Below are 23,129 nucleotides of genomic sequence, written 5' to 3' on the forward strand. Positions count from 1 at the left end.
TATTATACTACCACGAAGACAAGGTACTTCCCCAGGGTATCGACAACCCAATTACCCTTCATATCAACAAACACAGAGACCTTCATACAACAACGGACCGACCCATTACAATCAACTACACTTTCAACCGAGCAACAATCAACAAGCGTATCACCAAAACCCAGGTTATCCACGACAATACCCGCAGCAACGACAAACCAGCCGAACACCACGACACTCTTGGAAATAAGATTATTATCTGTTACAAGTGCAATAAAAAAGGACACATTGCACGAGAATGTTGGACAGATATGGCACGTATCAACATCCCGAACCACCGTCCAATGCAGTAAACACAATATCCCTACCAACCAACCCTTTAACACAAAATTTAGAAATAGCGATACCCAAACTAATCCGTATACCAGTAAGAATTTTTGGACAGAAATTAACGCTTTAATGGACTTATGAGCAGCAGCCAGTTTAGTATCAGATAAAGTATTTTTAAGAAAGAGGGAAAAACTCGAAGAAATTAAAAATACCCCTCGCCGATATTTAGGACAGTATCAGGAGAAATCTTAAGCTCAAAAGGAAAATTTAGATTTTCAATTGTCATTAACAGCAGTCACGTCATTAAGCATGATTTCTTTATCATGGAAAACTTAAATGAAAATTGTATCTTAGGATTAGACTTCTTATCAAGCAACAATGTAAAAATTAATACCAAAAACAGGCAGATCAATTACGATCATTCCGGAGTAGAACATAACTTTAGAAATAACATACTCCCAATATACAGCATAACATTTGGCAAAGTCGGCATTCATATTCCACTCCGCCCAAACCGTTCATCAGACTATAACGACAACCACGATTTAACAGAAGCAGATTATCGCAACCTAGAATCTTTCTCCCAATCAGAAACTGACAAGAAAAATAGGCGAATTGGACAAACCCAAGAAAGTACAGCGACTAACATTTCCGACGAGATTCAAATTAAAATTGGAAATCTATTGAAAAACACGAAACCCTATTTGCTGAAAGAGAATCAGATTTAGGTCTAGCAACTGAAAGGTAAAACACTCCATTAACATAGGATACAACGCCCCAATTACACAACGATGCAGAACATACCCAGAAGCATTAAAACCAATTGTCAAGACAAAAATAGATGTAATGATGAGTAACAATATCATTAGAGAAAGTCACAGCCCATTTGCAGCAGCAATTGTAATGGTCCCCAAAAAAGAGAAATGCGTATGTATTGACTATAGGGCACTTAACAAAATAACGGTAAAAGACAAATACCCATTACCAAGAATCGACGACACCATTGATGCATTGAGCGGATCGGTTTACTTCTCAACATTGGACTTAGTGAGTGGCTACTGGCAGATCGAGATAGAAGAAAGCGACAAACACAAAACCGCCTTCATCTGTGAACTTGGACAATACGAATTTAATAAAATGCCATTTGGACTAACAAATGCACCAAGCACTTTTCAACGAGCAATGAACAACATATTGAAATCAGTATTGTTCAGGTTCGCATTGGTTTACCTGGATGACATCATAGTGTTCAGTAATAATATTGCTGAACATGTGATACATCTAGAAGCAGTGTTTAAACTTCTTAAAGACGCAGGACTAAAATTAAAAAGAAAGAAATGCGAATTTTTCAAGAAGAATTAGAATTATTTAGGATATATTGTTTCGAAAAAAGGAATAACACCGAGTACAAAAAGTTAGAAGCAATCATCAAATACCCAGCTCCCAAAAACGTGAAAGAATTGAGCTCATTTCTAGGTTTGGCTAGCTATTACAGAAAGTTCATCAGGGCTTTTGCTGATAAAGCCCACCCACTGACAGCGCTAACGAGAAAATCAGCCGAGTGGAAATGGGGAGAGGAACAAAGGGACGCCTTTGATTGTATCAAGAACTGTCTCATAACTAGACCTATCCTAGGGTATCCAGATTTCACGCGCGAATTTCTCTCTACACACAGATGCCTCAGGATACGGTATAGGAGCAGTCTTGGCTCAGATGCAAACTCTACCTCAATCAGCGGATTCAGCGGGTCGACGTACAGGAACCCCGTGAATCAGACGGCGCGGAAGTCGTCATAGCGTATAGCTCTAAACATCTGAACGACCGCGAAGCCAAGTGGTCAACCACAGAGAAAGAGGCTTACGCCATCATCCACGCAATTGACGTATTTAGAACGTATCTATACGGACGCAGATTCACCGTATTTACAGACCATAGACCTTTAGAATGGTTAATGGGCAAGACAGAACCCGCAGGAAGATAGCTAGATGGGCACTAAAAATACAAGAATTCGACATCGTCATTGGGTATCGGCCTGGGAAGTCGCACCAAAATGCAGACACCCTAAGCCGTATTCCCATAGTGCCAATAGCACGAGTAGAAACAAGGGCAATGGAAAGAGGAACTGTCATAAGAGCTAGAAAATATTCGAAAAAAAGGTGAAAATCTAAAAGAAAAACTAAGGATTGAAAGATTAAAGAAACAAGAACAGCTGGAGAAAGAAAACGAAAGTATTCAAAAAGAAAAACGAAAGTTTTGAGAGGGAAAGTCTTCAAAGGAAAAGCGTAGGTTTCGAAAGAGAAATTGGAAGTGAAAGTAAAAGGTCTGAGAAAGAAGACAGATGGATAGAATTACAGCAAGCAGATAAATATTGTCAAAAACTAATGATGGAAATACAAGAAGATAGCCAGAAAAATAGAAATAAAAGATTCTCAAGCAACTTTATAATCAATGAAAAGGGTCTATTAACAGATAGACAAGGAAAATTAGTAGTCCCTGTACCGTTAATCGACGGAATTTTACGAGCAAATCATGATCACATGATGGCAGGGCATTTAGGAATCGAAAAAACAATAGCCAGACTTAGAGAACAATACTTCTTCCCATACATGCGACAAAACGTAACAGAACACATCAAAAATTGCCTTAAATGCGCAAAACGCAAGGCTGTGGGAGGAAGTAAAAGCACCGTGCAACCTATGCCCCCAGCCGAAAGTGTGGGAAAGACTTGCGATGGATATTGTGGGTCCCGTTCAAGAAAAGCGCAAAGGGACATAAGTATATTTTAGTCCTATCAGATTATGCCAGTCGTTTCGTCTTCACGGTTCCAATGAGAGATCAAACTGCCCAAACAATTGCTACAATACTGGTTAATGATATTTACACCAAATATGGATCCCCTAAAGTAGTCTTAACAGATCAAGGAACTAATTTCCTGTCGAGCTTAATCCAAGATATTTGCAAATTATTTAAAATCAAACAAATCAGAACAACAGCATACCATCACCAGACAGACGGATTAGTAGAACGATTTAACAGAACCCTATGTGACATGTTGGCTTGCTACGTAACGGATGAACCAGAAAATTGGGACAAATATCTACCATTTGTCACATTTGCTTACAACACAGCGAAGCAATCAACACTGCAACAAAACCCATTCTTTCTATTCTTCGGGAGACAACCAGTGCTCCCAAACGACATCAAAATAGACAGGCGATACGAAACATACGAGGATACCAGTGTAATGTACTCACACCAATGGAAGAAGGCTCAGCAACTAGCAAAGGAACACCTATTTCGGGCACAGACAAAACAAAAAAGATATTACGACAAAGGAACACAAGCAATCAAATATAACATTGGTGACTTTGTGCTACTGAAAGCTCCACCAACTGCCGGAAAATTCATCAACAGGTGGAATGGACCATTCAAAATCATCAGAAATTTCTCAAATCTCACTTATGAGATTCAAAACGCGAGCAATGAAAAACTAAAATCAGTGGTACAAGTCAACCGCCTAAAACTCTACGTCCCGGCAAACCAAGAAACAGAAAAATTATCTAGTATTCCACAACAACCAAGAAGTGAAACAGTGCGACGAGGACCAGGCAGACCAAGAAACAGCTTCATCAACAACAAAAGAATACCTGTCCGTAGAGCGTGTTGGCATCCGCATCATCATGCAGCAGAAACGGAAAATTGCAAAGTCATCGCACCAAATCTCCACGGTCCTATACCAATTAATCCTGCACACACTAGAATGACGAATCCACGATACAACTTACGGCAACGCAACGAAGTCTCGAGATTCTAAAACGTCCAAATTTTCTTTTCGCAGATGGAACTGATACTATCACTCATCCAATTACTCACCATCATTCCATCCACATATCCCATCTATTCAACCGTATGCGACTGCCAGAACGTAAAGACCAGAGGAATTTTAGATATAGAGGCACCTATTACTGCAATAACAAAGAATCAGATACAGCTCACTTACCCAGAATACCCACGTTGTACACTTTAAAAACAACACAAAAACCAGCAGCCTCTTGGAAAGGCTGGACCTGCAAGCAATGGATAAAAACGAAGAAAATAACTGGGTCATTCTGGATCGGATCTTTCGACACCATATATTCACAAGAAACTAAACTAATTTCCCAACTGGAATGCTGGAGAATGGTGAACGACAAGAAGTGTGGCGATAATAACATGCAGACCGGACCAGCGGGTCTGAGTTTCACAGCCACCCCGACAGGTGAAGGGCAATGGTATGCCATAAAAACATATCACACCCTCAACTGTGTTGCAGAACAAATCACCTTACGGCAGGAAAAACAAGACGACCCAATTGAGAGCCCATTTGGACCATTAAATACTACCCAGCAGGAAGGACACTTCATCCAAAATCAAAACACAATAGTATGGGGAGATAGGACAACAAATAATTCATATTCTCAAACCTTGATCAAAGGAAGCGGTTATCTGGAACTTCCGAGAATACCGGAACACGAAAACACCAGCCGTCTTTACGACACCAATCGACAGATCGAAATTTCACTCTTCAACAAACCAGATCGGGACATAACACCACAAGGTTACAAAGTTGTGGGCGTACCGCTCACATACCTAATCTTTCCAACCGAAACAACGAGAAAATTGTACGAGATGTTCAAAACAACTATACATACATGTATACAAAATACTCACCTAGATACATCGGTGTGCAAGGACTACAGGGAACTCCAGTTAACCATGCGGAAACGATCCATTCAACAAGAAGTTACATTCTTGCTCAACACTCCCTCGGAAGACTCAGGAAAACGTCTGTACAGCATTTCGTACGCCTGGGGCAAATAATAATGGGATATCAACAGTCAATCAGGATCAACGAGAAGGACCGGAGTGTAAATTACAACGCCACTATATACATAATATACAAACCAAACGAAAACACTCAGTTAACCGCCCACTTTCGTCTCAAAGACGATGATCCACTTCCTCAAGGATCAGAAATCGAATACATCGTTGACCAAACAATAAGAATCCAGAACAGTAATATCTGTATCACAGAAGGAGAAGCAGGCCGACTAATTGTTGCTAAATGCTCAGAATTTTCAACGTGGTGGATTCTAGATCAACAAAACCATCAATTAATTTCACAAGAATCGTATCTCTGTATCACACTAGGAACATACCAAACTATCATATTGACAGAATGCAGAGATGATAAGAACAGCGTAACACAAAAATGGATCTTTGAAACTGTCAACACCAATCCAGACATCATAGAAAATTTCCCAGACACAACTTTAGCAGAAATGCAGGAAATTCAACAAGAACAACGGAAGGCAATCACAACCACGATTAATTCACCGCTATTTGGAGGAATTTTAAAAACTAATCACGGTAGCGGAAATATAATCTGGGATATGATTGCCTGGGGCCTATTGAAAAACGGAAAAACACCAAACGAAAAATGTCTAACACACCATGGAGTAAACAAGCAAATGACATTAGAAGAATGCGACAAAGAGTGGCCGCAATGTCAAGAAGAACTAAGAAAACTAATTAACAGCAACGATCCATTAGTACAATCACAAACAATGGTAGCCAACTGTAGCAAAACAACAGAACGAGGACAAGCTTTCGAATATACATCTGACTTCACCATCAGACCGTTCAACACAAACACCTGTATCAAAGCCAATACGACAATGCTAATACTTCAAGAGTGCGCTAGCACCAGCTCAATCTGGGGCACATTTGAGCACACAGGACAGCTCATGGCAACAGATAGAACTGGGCTACATTCACCCTCATCAGACAGGAAGTGTCTCACACAGAGAGTAGGACGGGTGACCCCGGGGCATTGTCACAGCTCCAGCCAAAAACAACACTTTAACTTTGAATATCGCAACCCACACCAAATACGGACTCTCTCAGCGGCAGCCATCATAGCACTGCACACTAAACAGCCATTGGACGGGAAAACACTCCCAAACATACCACCACTAATGAAAAGAGAGGATAACAACCAATCAGAGAACAGCAAAACTGTGGCCACACCCCCTGCCACACCCACAACAGAAAAACACACAACAACGACAAGCGCTACAACGACTACAAAGCCCACAATAAAAACCACATTGGGAACAACAGCAAAAACTACGGTAAAAAGCACTACGACAATTAAACCAGTTACAAGCACAGCAGCTAGCAAACCCACCACAACACAGAAAGTGACAACTAAACCCAGTATGACATCAACGTCAACAAAACCCACCACAACTACAAAACCAATAATCACATCGACAAGCACTAAACCCACCACTACTACTACACCTACGGCAACTGCTAAGATAACTTCAACTTGAACAACCACTACAACTACAAAACTTACGACAACAACAACAATGGCCACTACAACAAGTACCACAACAACAGAGAAAACAGGTAGCCGGAGAAATAGGACCTGGAGAAATAGGACCCGAAGATTTAGGACCTACAAATAGGACCTGGAGAAATAGGACCTGGAGGAATGGGACCCAATCTTCAAACATTTTTGTAGAGTCCTATTTCTCCATATTGAGGGTCCTATTTCTCCAGCCTTAAAGTCCTATTTCTCCATTATAAAAAATCAATGTACAATTGGTTTTCCTATATGTTGAAAAAAAAACCGAACGGCCTATATTGGTTTCTGCACTCCAAACACCGTTATCAATATGACGCCTCTTCACTGCATTATAACTTTTTTTTTTTATTTACATTCATAATATTTTTGCAGGATTATATGCTTTTTCTATTGCTTTTTAGAGCTCATTTAATAGAAAAGTAATTTTGTTTACACAGTATTTGAATTTTTGCATTTTACATTTTCTTACTGGTGTTTTCAGGCCTACCATCACCCGCCCTTTACTAGTGTCACTATTCACTTTTTTTTCTTCGTGCCTCAATAAGGATTCTTGGGAGGGCGCATAAGTACCTCTTAATACACAGATAACTAAGAAAATTATTACATAAAAATAATTTAATAAACGTTAATTTCATAATAAAACACTGTTTGCCCTTGCGCAAAATATTGTTTTTTACGATATATATGGCAACGGTTACTACAAGCAGACGACTGTTGCAAGCTCGAAGTGTCAACATCCTACAATTCTATGAATCGTTGAAGTTGCTTATTGTAAGCGGTGTTTGTTTGACAGGTAAGTGGCTAGTTTCAGTAAAATTAAAAAATTTTTATTTCCTAGGTTTTGTGCGGTCCTGGCACAGTGGCTATCGCCATACCTTCGTAGATAGTTACCTCGTGTTCGATTCCCACCACCCCCAACAATCCTTCCCTTCCTTAAAAATATCAACTCAAAAAACAACAAAAACAATAATCACTCGTGCGTAAGGGATTGCTAGGCAAACCCGTGAATCTGGTGCAGATACACCAGTCGCACTTAAAGCTAAAACCAAAACCATTTCCTAGGTTTGGCAGTTTTGGTACATTTCAAATTCATGTTGGCATTAGCACCACAGAAGAAAAAAATTTACGTGGAAGGAAAGGAATTTAAAGTATAGACATAATTTTATTAATTGCATTTGGAAATTTGACACAGATTACTAATCCGAAATGTTTCGGATTAGTACTCTGGTGGTTACTTTCAAGGAGAATCATGAAACTAGAGATGATTTACCATGAACCATTTGGGAACCAACTTGTTAGCTGCCTTATAACTATCATCCTTCTGGTAATCTAGATGTTCACAGTTTTTTGTTCGTGAAATTTATGTAATCATTTTTCTTATCGTTCAGATGAAATAACACCATTACAGCTGTTAGTTACGTCAAGACATTAATCTCAAGATGCAAGTACTGAGCTTTAACGGATTTCAATTTACATAAGCAAGACAACCAATTCTGTTGTTGAGGAGAAAACCAACCACACACCCAGCTATGAATGGTAAAATATGTGTAATTGAATCTAAATTAATTTTATTTTTATGGTTTAAAGGCTTTTCGTTCTTCCGTTCACGTTCAAGCTACAACTCATCGAATCGGACTTTTATAAGCATGCCATAAAATATCTCGCCATTTTTAATTGAATCATTTGTTCTAGGTCTTAGTCATTGGTGAAGAAAACCACTTGCCTTACATGAGGCCACCACTATCGCGTAAGAATTGTGGTTCAGTGACGATCCCGAAGTGTCAAACAAACTGAAGTTTAAGCAGTGGAACGGAAAAAAGTGAAGGTGATTGTCTAAAGTTATAATTTTGTGTTGCGTTATTTTAATGAATGTGACCTATTTTTGGATCCAGTTTGTTCTTCGATCAGGATGAATTCTACTGCAGTCCAGTGGAATTAGTTGCCAAAGAACATGATGGTGGTGTTTCAGTTGTGCGAGGACATCATGTAGTTAAACTGGACATTGCTGGTCGCAAAGCTGAGTTAGATGACGGCCTTACCATCACCTACGACAAGTGTCTTATTGCCACAGGTGAATTTCTTTCGTATTTATCTAAAATTTAAAGTACTCGATAATTATAACTTTTTGGAATGTTGAAAAACTTTTATAATCTTCCTACTAGATAGTATCTGAGAGCCATTGTTTAATTATCATTTCAGTTAGACGCATTTTCAACTATTAACTACCTTAATTTATTATCGTCTTAGGTGGCGAACCCTAACATCCAGCAGGAATAAAGATGGTAAAAACCCGGATTCGTTCCATGTTGTTCATTCTTGTTGCATGCTATATATTATATGTTATTGTTCGTTTTTCTTGTTCGTAATTTTCATTCATCAAACCTGAGTTTTTTTTTTCTTTCTTAGTTTTGGAAGCAGTTGAAAGGCCCGCAAAGTAAAACAACAGAGTTATTCGACTTTTTCCATCAGCAACAACAGCAGCCTGAGCAACGGCCGCATAGCAGTGTGAAAAAAAAGTGAAAAAAATTCAAGTCAGTTGCCATATTTCTTTATACTATTTGCCATACTTTGTGTTAACGTCGTAAGACTTTAAATTACCAAATTTATCTTTGCAGATCTCGGACGCAGTGCAGTTGTTCGCCGATTATTCGAAGAGCATACGAAACTATTTATACGATGTCGATGGCAATATTCTGCTTGATGTTTACACTCAAACCTCTTCAGTTCCATTAGGTTACAACCACCCTGAATTATTAGATGTCAAGATAAAGAAAACATCAGAACGTAATTGAATTGATTATTTACCTGTCTGGGCAACATCAAAATTTTAATTTATATTTCTCAAAGATTCATAAGCCGACCTGCCCTCGGTGTATTTCCTGGTGAAAATTATCCTCAGCGAGTCCAGAATTCTCTGTTACGTATTGCTCCCAAAGGCCATACAGAGGTAAGTTGTAGCTCCTTAATTGTTCCGACCTATTGCAAATAATAAAAAATATATTTAAAGGTAACGACGATGGCGTGTGGATCGTGCTCAAACGAAAATGCGTACAAGGAAATTTTCGTTTGGTATCGCCGGAAACAGAGGGGAGATAAGTCATATACCCCAGAGGAGAAGACGAGTTGCGTAATGAACCAATTGCCTGGTGTTTCTGACCTGACTCTTATGTCTTTCAAAGGTATTTAGAAACACGTTACAATGTTGAATCAATATTAAATGAAAGCCTTTGCTCTGTTACAAAAGGCGCTTTCCACGACAGAACGTTTGGTACGTTAATCACGACTCATACCAAGCCAGTCCATAAACTGGACATTCCTACAAAGGACTGGCCAATTGGAACCTTCCCTCGCCACAAGGTTAGTTTTAAAATTTCAATTAAGCTCAAACTATTACCTGATCTCATATTTCTTGTGATTTTAGTATCCGTTGGAAGAATTTGTGCGTGAAAATGAGGAAGAAGATCGTCGCTGTTTTGCGGAAGTTGAAGAGCTTTTTGATCGGTACAACAAATGTAAATAATATGCTTACCTGGATTTAGTTCGTCTGTTGCTACCGAAGTCAAATCGAAAAAGTTTTTTTTGAATTTTTTGTTTAATTATTTGTATTTTGTAAAAATAAATGATATGTAAATCAATTACCAAAAATTTATGGTATTATTTTAATTTAAACAAATTTTCTTGCGTCCTTTGGCTGCCGCGATCCGGACATTCCGCGGAGGTTCCAATACGTACGTTCACTGAACGTACGGATTTGCCATCCTGCAGACGGCCAACTAAGGACGTCCGTAGTACTCCCAAATAAGGACGTTACCAGGACTTCCAATTAATTACGTCCGTAGGACGTCCTCCAGTGGACGTCCCTAAAACCGGACATTAGGACATTCTGATGACGTACATCTGCCGTCAGAATGGGACGTCCCGATCGGCCAGCCAGGACGTAGATGGGATGTCCCTGGGACGGACAAAGGCTAGTAGGGTATGTATGTGCTATAATCTTTTTGTTTAAGGAAGGCAAGCCAGCATATGTCATCCAATTTCAGGGGAAAAGCAGGACTCTGATAAAATGAAAACTCAACTTAAACGGAAGTTAGATAAGTTGGAGAAGAAGAAACTAAACAAACAAAGGAAAAATAACAGATGCCAAGGTAAACTTTGATTTCGACAAAAAAAAATAGACCTTCAACTAATTTTACTTTTCTGTATTTTAACAGATAAAAGAATACTAAGCGCAATAGGTTCAAAAAAATGTGGAATTGATTGCGAGCTTGATAAACCAATTAGGAAAGAGAATAAAATCAACATCACAAACGAGAAAGAAGTTGGTTGAACGCATCGAAGAACAAGAAAAGAGAAAGGAACAACAACAGAAAAGGGATAAATCAACATTAAGAAAACGAAAAATGAAAGGAAAGCATAAACTGAATAAACTAGCGAAAAAAACAAACTTATCGTATGAATTGCCGATATTGACATGGATGAGCAACCTCGTGTTCCATTATTTCCAAGCCGTGCCATGATAGTTTTGTATAACAATACACTGGCATGCCTTCCATGATCCGAGCGGAACTCATTATTTTCGTTCTTGCCACGTAGGTCTCTATTTATGGTTTTGCGGCATATATTTTTTTTATTAAAAAATGTGCTTGTCTTAAATTATATATATATAATTTTTTAATTATTTATCAGTTTATTAAGCAGTACTTAGGGGAACGCATGCCCCTCGTCTCCGGGAATTCGCATGGAATAAGGATATCAGCCAGGGGGAGGGCGATACTAGAACTGGACCACTAACGAAAGGTCAAGGGCAAAAAATCAAACACTGTGTAAAAATAAATATAACTTTTATAAATGAGCTGTGTAAAGCAATAGATAATCCGTGTAATCGTGCAAAAAAAATACAAATATGAATTCAAACAAAAAAGTAATGATGGACTGATTACACGAGCAATTGATAACGTGGTTTGGAGTGCGGAAAACTACATAACCCGTCCGGTTCTTCCTTTATAACAGCGGGCTTTAGGGTTATTTCCCAAGGAGAAATCGGACCATTACTATGGAGAAATAGGACCCTTATGAGGAAGAAATAGGACCCTTCTAAATATGATTGATGATTGGGTCCTAATTCTCCGGGTCCTATTTCTCCAGGTCCTTTTTTGGGGTCCTAAATCTCCGGGTCCTAATTCTCCAGGTCCTATTTCTCCGGCAATCGAGAAAACAACAACGCCTACTACGACAAGTTCAACAACAACGGAGGAAACAACAACGCCTACTACGACAAGTTCCACAACAACCGCGACAACAACGACGCACCAGCCAAGCTCAATAACGCCGAGCACAAAAACAGTAAGCGAAAGTTGGACGACCCAACAATCATCAACACATACTGCCGGAGTAACCCCTTTAGCACTAACGGGAACAACGTCTACAACAGAAGGAACTCAAATTCAGGCCATCGAAGAAAGCAGTATTCGAAACTTACCGTTAGCTGATTCTTTGATAATTTCAATGGATCAAAAAGCTGAAGATACATCAAACAATGAAAATTTAGAAGCCGATTTACCCAAAAACATTGAAGAATTCAACGACAAAATTAAATACGAAATAAGTAAAATGCACGACCAATATAAGATAAGCATCGAAACAGAACACGAGAAAAAACTCGCAAAAGAAATACGAGACGTTTGTTGTCAATTATCGGCAATCAAAAGAACACAGGCAGTTATCTTAGCTCAAACCAACGGAATTTTGGCCGCAGCAGCAGTAGGTTTACCAATCTGCACGAGACTACAAGGCTTCGGTCAAGCAATGACACTTCAACAATGCGAAGCCAAGAGAATTTTTATCTCAGCGAACGAAACAAAATGTGGATTTCAGCCGTTCTTTACTTACGAAGGAAAGAACTGTACGATCGGAACAGATGGATGGTCAATTCACCCATTTTCCGATTGTTTTTGGAAAACACCGTTAGTTAATTTAAATGGAAATCCTCACACCTGGGAACACAACTCTACAACCGGAGATTGGATACGACAAAAGCCTAGCATCCACATGCCCAACCTAGAACTCATTACAGAATTTGAAGAGCTCCACCTAAATGATTTCGATTTTTCCCTGAAAAGTCATCCAGCACACGAGACAATGGAAATGGAGAAATTAAACATCCTAAATGACCTAGTTGGCAGAATGCAAGAAGGAAATTCCAATTCTGTTGGAGATATTGTGATGTCAGAAGAACAAGATAATCAAATAGGTCACATGTATTCATGGTTCGACAAATTAAAAATAATAGGCCTATCGGCGATAGGATTTGTGCTATTCCTCATATGCTTACGGATCTTCATCATTTGCAACCCCATCTCAAAAATTAAAGAACATATTCGCAGAAACCGAAAGTTTACAAGCAGATACGATGATGGCATAGAGGAAGACCACGAACTCGCTTCAATGCTACCGGTACGAGAGACAAATTATCATCCAGAAATAACCGCCGAACAACCGTTCATAAGAACAGCCGCCCCTACACAACTGACAATCGAAAGACAAGGACAAGTGCGCCCTCCACGGCCGAGCGCGCCAAATTCATTAAGCTACCCAGCTATTGAAGAAACCGACACACCCAAAAGATGCACAGGAAAACACACAACCTGTACTTATGTCGTTGGGTACGGCATGGTTTGGGAAGACCTATGCCGTTGTATGTCAGAAATTGACAACAGTAGTTCAGCTAGAAAATAAAAAGTCCCAAGGTCATCGAAATTAAAAGTAGCAACTAGACATACCCCTTGACAAATTCAATTAATAACAGAATAAATTAACAGCCCCCAGTAAATAACGTACTAATCAGCATTTTCAACCAATTAAATGACCCTTAAATTTTTTTTATATCCCCTTACTCGTAACTTTATAGTAAAACAAGAAGAGGAAGCAAACTCAAATAACAATTTTGTATTCTCAACTAACATTATCCACAAAATCAAAAGCTAATAACAAAGTCATCAGGAGGATCAGTATCCATATAAACATGCTCGAAATCAAAAGGCTTTTCAAAAATTCTTGTGAAAGGCAACATCTCTTCATCATACTAAAGAAACTAACTCACAAAGAAAATAAAACACAGGAACACCTAAAATGAAAATGACAATGACTAAAAAAGGAATAAGGAAAGTTCTACAATCAAACGGCTTATATGTCAATTCACCCGCGAAGGGATATGAGACCGAAAAGGAACATAATTAAATGCAAGACAAACCTGCCTTCAATTTAAGAACAGTTAAACAAAAGTTAGCAAACAGCAAGAAGACCTCTGAAGAAGAAAGATTCCCAAAATGAATTAACTAACCCCTCCCAGTGTCTCAACGACAAAACTCCGACAAAGTTCCACAAAGCAAAGTGTCATCAAAACTAAACCATTCCTCTCAAAATGGCAAACAACATCACCAATCAAGATAACGAAATGGACGTAATCATCATCCCACAGGACCAAAAGGAACACGAGTTAATAATCATTAGCGATACTGAAAGTGAGAAAAGCCAGCAAGAAAACGGAGAAAAAGATAGTGCTAAAAGTGCGGATGTAAACAGGCAAATAGTGAAAAACGCAGAATGGATCGGAATCAAAACCGAAAAGAACGATTTTTCTGAGCTAGAGAGGAAAAGTAAAGACAGCAGTGAATCGAGTGACGACGACACCAAGGAGATAAATGCATATAGTGAAATAGAACCCGACATGGAAAGTGCCTACAGTACCGAATATATATTGGAAAATAACAGTGACACCGGCTTCCAATATGACCCACCCCACGGTGCCGAATTAGAAAATAACAGTGACACCGACCTACAATGTGAGCCGCCCCAAAAACGGAGCAGGCCGAATGACGAACAAAGGGAAAAGAAAGCCTGCAAAAACTGTCGGATGAAAACGATAGCACCACTTTCAACGGAGCGAGCGGAAAAAATTCAGCTGCATCGACAGGCCACTATTGACCTAGAAGCCGGAAAACTTTGCTTATCCATGATGGAAGCTCCAGTACCAACTATAAGGAGGTGCATCCAAAGCAAATTAGAATCGCTAGGATGTTGGCCAAGGCAAAAAATGGCTATATTCCTCGATAAACGATACGACGAAGGACGTACCCTACTTCACACCAGTATAGAAAGGAACAGGTACGACATAACGGATGCCTTACTTTCCTACGGAGCGAATCCCGAGATAATGTATCAAGGGAACACAATCGGACATTGGGCAGCAACCAACAACGATTTATTCTTGATAAGAATAATAAAACACAACAACTGCGAATTCACAAATCGCAATAAAGACGGAGAAACCCCACTGATGACGGCAATATCACACAAAAATGAAGAATGCGCAAGACTAATTTGTACCCCAACAAACATCAAGATAGCAACAAACGAGGGCAAAACCGCCTTACACTACCTCGCCAGGTACGGTCTCGAAGACTTGGCAACGCAAATCGGCACAAAAAGAATAATCGACGTCAACCAACAAGACGAAACGGGCACAACCGCCCTACACGATGCAGTGAGATACAAACAATCAGACATGATCGAGTTACTGCTTCTACACGGAGCAGATACAAAAATAAAAGACAACCGTGGACATACGGCTATGTCAAACAATGACAGCACAAACGCACTATAATCAAGACGAAGATAGAACCGGTTTATTCAACCATAGCCATCATTTGTATTCATAGAAGCAACTATAATTGGTGACGGAAAAAGAAGAAGGAGAGAAAATTTCTTCTAAAATTCAGGTGAAGGAACAAGTTTTATTATTCAGCCGTAGGTTATAGTCGGTGATGGAGAAGCGCATATTGGAGGACCAATTCTTCTCATCGAAGGGGGAGGAATGTAACGAGCCCAAAGGCTATCCGAAGACAGCCACACCCTCAACATCCCTCAAGCGTTTCACGAGTGAAAGTGAACGTATCCCCACCCATTTTACCTTCAAATGTGTGTTAGTTAGTAGTATAAATACAGCATGTTTGTACCTTGTTAAATCGGAATTATTACGACGATTCACTGCAATACACGAGGTTATGAAACTTTACACTATATTCACATTGAATAAACGTATATTTGATGCTGTTGGAATGTAGATATTGAAATTCACTGTATCACACTAAATTCACATTGAATACACGTATATTTGATGCTGTTTGAATGTAGATATTGAAACTCACTGTATCACACCATATTCATATTGAATACACGTATATTTGATACTGTTTGAATGTAGATCATGAAACTGATTCTATAACACTATATTCACATTGAATACAAGCATATTTGATGCTGTTTGAATGTAGATATTGAAACTCACTGTATCACACTATATTCATATTGAATACACGTATATTTGATACTGTTTGAATGTAGATCATGAAACTGATTTTATAACACTATATTCACATTGAATACACGTATATTTGATGCTGTTTGAATGTAGATATTGAAACTCACTGTATCACACTATATTCACATTGAATACACGTATATTTGATGCTGTTTGAATGTAGATATTGAAACTCACTGTATCACACTATATTCACATTGACTACACGTATATTTGATACTGTTTGAATGTAGATCATAAAACTGATTCTATAACACTATATTCACATTGAATACACGTATATTTGATGCTGTTTGAATCTAGATATTGAAACTCACTGTATCACACTATATTCATATTGAATACACGTATATTTGATGCTGTTTGAATGTAGATCATAAAACTGATTCTATAACACTATATTCATTTTGAATACACGTATATTTGATACTGTTTGAATGTAGATCATGAAAATGATTCTATAACACTATATTCACATTGAATACACGTATATTTGATGCTGTTTGAATGTAGATATTGAAACTCACTGTATCATACTATATTCACATTGAATACATGTATATTTGATGCTGTTTGAATGTAGATATTGAAAGTCACTGTATCACACTATATTCACATTAAATACACGTATATTTGATACTGTTTGAATGTAGATCATGAAACTAATTCTATAATACTATATTCACATTGAATAACCGTATATTTGATGCTGTTTGAATCTAGATATTGAAACTCTCTGTATCACACTATATTCACATTGAATACACGTATATTTGATGCTGTTTGAATGTAGATATTGAAACTCACTGTATCACAGTATGTTCACATTGAATACACGTATATTTGATGCTATTTGAATGTAGATATTGAAACTAACTGTATCACACTATATTCACATTGAATACACGTATATTTGATACTGTTTGAATGTAGATGAAGAAACTGATTCTATAACACTATATTCACATTGAATACACGTATATTTGAGACTGTTTGAATGTAGATATTGAATCTCACTGTATCACACTATATTCACATTGAATACACGTATATTTGATACTGTTTGAATGTAGATGAAGAAACTGATTCTATAACACTATATTCACATTGAATACACGTATATTTGATGCTGTTTGAATGTAGATCATGAAACTGATTCTATAACACTATATTCACATTGAATACACTTATATTTGAGACTGTTTGAATGTAGATATTGAATCTCACTGTATCACACTATATTCACATTGAATACACGTATATTTGATACTGTTTGAATGCAGATCAAGAAACTGATTCTATAACACTATATTCACATTGAATACACTTATATTTGATGCTGTTTGAATGTAGTTATTGAAACTCATTGTATCACACTATACTCACATTGAATACACGTATATTTGATGCTGTTTGAATGTAGATATTGAAACTCACTGTATCACACTATATTCACATTAAATACACGTATATTTGATGCTGTTTGAATGTAGATCATGAAACTGATTCTATAACACTATATTCACATTGAATAACCGTATATTTGATGCTGTTTGAATGTAGATATTGAAACTCACTTACCAGTATGTGTACCAGGTACTCATGTGCCAGGTACTCCTTCATACGCTGGTTTTAATTTTCCAATCATTTTGCAATGCATTTTGCATCTCTAATGCAACTATGTATTACATACCCTAAAGAGCTTTACCACTTGCAGCAACAATTAATATGAAGAAGTGTGCGACAGAAGCTATTTACAATCGACAGTAGCAGACGACATAAAAGACACCGAGGCTAAACAACACTCCGTTACTCATGCGCAATATTTGTAAAATAAAATAAGAAGATAAGATAAGGGTTTGTCATATTTAGTTAATATCAACAGTATATTTGATACTGTTTGAATGTAGATCATAAAACTGATTCTATAACACTATATTCATATTGAATACACGTATATTTGATACTGTTTGAATGTAGATCATGAAACTGATTCTATAACACTATATTCACATTGAATACACGTATATTTGATGCTGTTTGAATGTAGATACTGAAACTCACTGTATCACACTATATTCGCATTGAATACACGTATATTTGATGCTGCTTGAATGTAGATATTGAAACTCACTGTATCACACTATATTCACATTGAATACACGTATATTTGATGCTGTTTGAATGTAGATATTGAAAATCACTGTATCACACTATATTCACATTAAATACACGTATATTTGATACTGTTTGAATGTAAATCATGAAACTGATTCTATAATACTATATTCACATTGAATACACGTATATTTGATGCTGTTTGAATGTAGATATTGAAACTAACTGTATCACACTATATTCATATTGAATACACGTATATTTGATGCTGTTTGAATGTAGATCATGAAACTGATTCTATTACACTATATTCACATTGAATACACGTATATTTGATGCTGTTTGAATGTAGATATGGAAACTCACTGTATCACACTATATTCATATTGAATACACGTATATTTGATACTGTTTGAATGTAGATCATGAAACTGATTCTATTACACTATATTCACATTGAATAACCGTATATTTGATGCTGTTTGAATGTAGATATTGAAACTCACTGTATCACACTATATTCGCATTGAATACACGTATATTTGATGCTGCTTGAATGTAGATATTGAAACTCACTGTATCACACTATATTCACATTGAATACACGTATATTTGATGCTGTTTGAATGTAGATATTGAAACTCACTGTATCACACTATATTCACATTAAATACACGTATATTTGATACTGTTTGAATGTAGATCATAAAACTGATTCTATAACACTATATTCACATTGAATAAACGTATAATTTATACTGTTTGAATGTAGATCATGAAACTGATTCTATAACACTATATTCACATTGAATACACGTATATTTGATGCTGTTTGAATGTAGATCATGAAACTGATTCTATAACACTATATTCACATTGAATACACGTATATTTGATGCTGTTTGAATGTAGATATTGAAACTCACTGTATCACACTATATTCACATTAAATACACGTATATTTGATGCTGTTAGAATGTAGATCATGAAACTGATTCTATAACACTATATTCACATTGAATACACGTATATTTGATGCTGTTTGAATCTAGATATTGAAACTGATTCGATGACACTATATTCACATTGAATACACGTATATTTGATGCTGTTTGAATGTAAATATTGAAACTCACTGTATCACACTATATTCATATTGAATACACGTATATTTGAAACTGTTTGAATGTAGATCATGAAACTGATTCTATAACACTATATTCACATTGAATACACCGTATATTTGATGCTGTTTGAATGTAGATATTGTAACTCACTGTATCACACTATATTCACATTGAATACACGTATATTTGATACTGTTTGAATGTAGATCATAAAACTGATTCTATAACACTATATTCACATTGAATACACGTATATTTGATACTGTTTGAATGTAGATCATGAAACTGATTCTATAACACTATAATCACATTGAATACACGTATATGAGATACTGTTTGAATGTAGATCATGAAACTGATTCTATAACACTATATTCACATTGAATACACGTATATTTGATGCTGTTTGAATGTAGATATTGAAACTCACTGTATCACACTATATTCACATTGAATACACGTATATTTGATACTGTTTGAATGTAGATCATAAAACTGATTCTATAACGCTATATTCATATTGAATACACGTATATTTGATACTGTTTGAATGTAGATCATGAAACTGATTCTATAACACTATATTCACATTGAATACACGTATATTTGATGCTGTTTGAATGTAGATATTGAAACTTACTGTATCACACTATATTCACATTAAATACACGTATATTTGATGCTGTTAGAATGTAGATCATGAAACTGATTCTATAACACTATATTCACATTGAATAACCGTATATTTGATGCTGTTTGAATCTAGATATTGAAACTCACTGTATCACACTATATTCACATTGAATACACGTATATTTGATGCAGTTTGAATGTAGATATGGAAACTCACTGTATCACACTATATTCATATTGAATACACGTATATTTGATACTGTTTGAATGTAGATCATAAAACTGATTCTATAACACTATATTCATATTGAATACACGTATATTTGATGCTGTTTGAATCTAGATATTGAAACTCACTGTATCACACTATATTCATATTGAATACACGTATATTTGATGCTTTTTGAATGTAGATATTGAAACTCACTGTATCACACTATATTCACATTGAATACACGTATTTTTGATACTGTTTGAATGTAGATCATGAAACTGATTCTATAACACTATATTCATATTGAATACACGTATATTTGATACTGTTTGAATGTAGATCATGAAACTGATTCTATAACACTATATTCACATTGAATACACGTATATTTGATGCTGTTTGAATGTAGATATTGAAACTCACTGTATCACACTATATTCACATTGAATACACGTATATTTGATACTGTTTGAATGTAGATCATAAAACTGATTCTATAACACTATATTCACATTGAATACACGTATATTTGATGCTGTATGAATGTAGATCATGAAACTGATTTTCTAACACTATATTCACATTGAATACACGTATATGTGATGCTGTTTGTGTTGAAGTATAATATCAAACTCATGCACTTCCTTGTATTACTGGTTATCCCGACCCGTTTGTTATTGTTAGAGTTGTCACACTCAAGCGCATTATTGTATTGCTGTTTATTTCGCCCTCTCCAAGGCTGCCTCTAAACAGCATACCGAGTCCTGGCAAGTCTGTCAAGCTGAAGAGAAACGACTCAGATCTCTCGCTCTCTTGTTCCAGATCTCAGCAAGGTACATTCCTCTTTCCTGATGTGGTTTAACTTGATATGTTGGTCTTGCAATACATTCTACTCAAGCAGTCATCAACTTATCGTGCCCTTGTTAACTTACACTACCAATTAATAATTCCAACAGGTTATGGGCCCAGGTATTACGTGACTATTGATTATATTTAACTATATTTGTTTTATTGTAGTGTGAAAAATGACGACCACAACTGGCACGACCAAAGATATCATCAAGTTTGACGGTTCAAACTTTCCATCATGGAGATTCGGGATATGGATCTTTTTGGAAAAGAACAAACTTACGAGAGTTGTTGATGGAAGTGAAACTGAGCCCAAACCGGTAATATCACCTATAAATCATCAGACATATACATATTCCAAAACATGGCTGACAAGATGCTTGCTGAGATATGATTTGCTGAATTGCTTTCTTTCCACTGGAAATCTGGTGATGCGGGTACAGCACTAATTGCAACCCAGTACTTAACACATTTCCACTTTAAAACCAAGTGATGCGAGTTAAAGCAATTCCTGCAAAATGTGTAAATATTCCACTAAACAGTGATGCAAGCCCTCGAATACTTATGTAACATAAGTGAATATACCCACTAAATAGTGATGTCTTGCTTTCAAACGACTTACGCAATGTAAGTGAATTCACCACTGAGAGTGATACAAGTCTCAATAACCTATGCAACATAAGTTAACACAATCATTGTGTATTATGATGCAACTAAAATCAACCAAAATGATCCGTCATAATATTGACGTTAACAAGTACCAAACACACCAGCATTACTGACTATTGACTATATTTCTATCTTCTCAAAATTCTAGATCTTGGATGAATCTGGATCGATAGTTAACAACGAGCACATCGAGAATTGGAAGCAGAAAGATGTTGATGCTAGATCAGCCATCTATTCAACAATCAAAAGTGATTTACAAGTCACACTTCATGGATGTCACACTGCTGTTAAGATGTGGGAGAAAATCCAGACAGAATATGCAGAGACGGCAGCCGAGAACAAACACCTCTTGATGGCCAGATTCTTCGAATATAAATTTCAAGAAGGTCAATCAGTTATGGGGTTCATATCGACTATTGAACAAATGGCAGCACAACTTCGAGAGTTGGATTCTCCAGTTTCAGATCTACAAATTATGGCCAAGATCATTATGTCCTTACCACCAAGTTTTAGACATTTTCACTCTGCCTGGGACAGCGTGCCATCAAACGACAAACCATCATGCTGCTAACCTCACGTCTCATCAAGGAAGAGAAAATGACAAAGCTATACAACAAAGACAAGCCTGATCCAGGAGACTCAGCTTACTTCGCGGGGAACTCGGCTCAACCATTCAAACTACAAAATCCGTACGAGCGCCAGTATTTCACGCAGCCAAGTGGAAATTTCAGAGGAAGCTACTCGAGCCAACGAGGAAGATTCCGTAATGGTGGAAGAGGACACAACTACCGAGGAAGAGGAAATGGGCGTTCCTGGCCCATTTGTGACTACTGCCACTTCCCCGGCCACTTGATCTCAGAGTGCCGCAAGCGAAAGCGAGCAGAAGGAATGCAGCAAACGTCCCAAGAAAAGCCAAATCATCAACAACAAGACTTTGGCTATTCCTCTTCAATCTCCTTTGCTGCCAGACGATCATTCGATTGGTTTGCAGATTCCGGCGCAACTCACCATATGACAGATAAGCGCTCAATCTTGTGGAACTTTGAAACAGTGGAACACAATACCTGGTCTGTTTCCGGAATTGGCGGTGTAAAACTCTACGCTCATGGAAAGGGTGACGTTCACCTAATATCTACTGTGAATGGCCAAATCCTTCGAGGCACTATCAAAGGAGTGCTCTACGTACCCGAGATCGGAACAAACCTTTTTTCCATTGTCTCGGCAACTGAATCTGGATCCGAAGTACATTTCGTGGATGAAACCGTATCTTTCTCAAGGGGAGGAAGAATAGAAATCGAAGGCCAGAGAGTCGGCAACACACTTTACTACCTGAACATCGGAGCACAAGAGGTGCCTCAGTGTGAAGCCTACACAGCAAAAAAAGGCACAACACTCACCACCTGGCACCAACGCTTC

At 37.3% G+C, this 23,129-nt stretch overlaps 2 protein-coding genes and 1 long non-coding RNA gene across 3 annotated transcripts; all 3 read left to right on the forward strand.

Annotated features, from left to right (window-relative positions):
• The first annotated feature begins 8,959 nt into the window (after nt 1-8,959).
• On the forward strand, nt 8,960-9,502 carry LOC130697334 (uncharacterized). Its single transcript, XR_009002807.2, has 3 exons — nt 8,960-9,006; nt 9,131-9,240; nt 9,340-9,502. It is a non-coding gene; the product is annotated as an uncharacterized LOC130697334 (long non-coding RNA).
• A 79-nt stretch (nt 9,503-9,581) lies between these two features.
• On the forward strand, nt 9,582-10,244 carry LOC130697335 (4-aminobutyrate aminotransferase, mitochondrial-like; the record flags this gene model as incomplete). The annotated part of the gene is made up of 4 exons (XM_057520242.2): nt 9,582-9,671; nt 9,732-9,903; nt 9,969-10,081; nt 10,146-10,244. Coding segments are annotated over 4 exons (474 nt in total), but the record flags the coding sequence as incomplete, so codon positions are not given.
• Nucleotides 10,245-14,144: 3,900 nt separating this feature from the next.
• LOC130697336 (ankyrin repeat domain-containing protein 1-like) lies at nt 14,145-15,386 on the forward strand. The gene is made up of 2 exons (XM_057520243.1): nt 14,145-14,565; nt 14,650-15,386. The coding sequence occupies exons 1-2, from the start codon at nt 14,145-14,147 to the stop codon at nt 15,384-15,386; spliced, it is 1,158 nt and encodes a 385-aa protein (XP_057376226.1).
• Nucleotides 15,387-23,129: the final 7,743 nt, after the last annotated feature.

Source organism: Daphnia carinata, unplaced genomic scaffold, assembly GCF_022539665.2.
Source record: "Daphnia carinata strain CSIRO-1 unplaced genomic scaffold, CSIRO_AGI_Dcar_HiC_V3 NW_026453045.1, whole genome shotgun sequence".
NCBI classification, from domain to species: domain Eukaryota; kingdom Metazoa; phylum Arthropoda; class Branchiopoda; order Diplostraca; family Daphniidae; genus Daphnia; species Daphnia carinata.

Excerpts from the sequence above, each read along its gene's own strand:
- LOC130697336 (XM_057520243.1), top strand. The coding sequence starts at position 14,145 with ATGGCAAACAACATCACCAATCAAGATAACGAAATGGACGTAATCATC. Across the intron at positions 14,566-14,649 it reads CAGTGACACCGACCTACAAT|CACCACTTTCAACGGAGCGA; the intron begins GTGAGCCGCCCC and ends TGAAAACGATAG.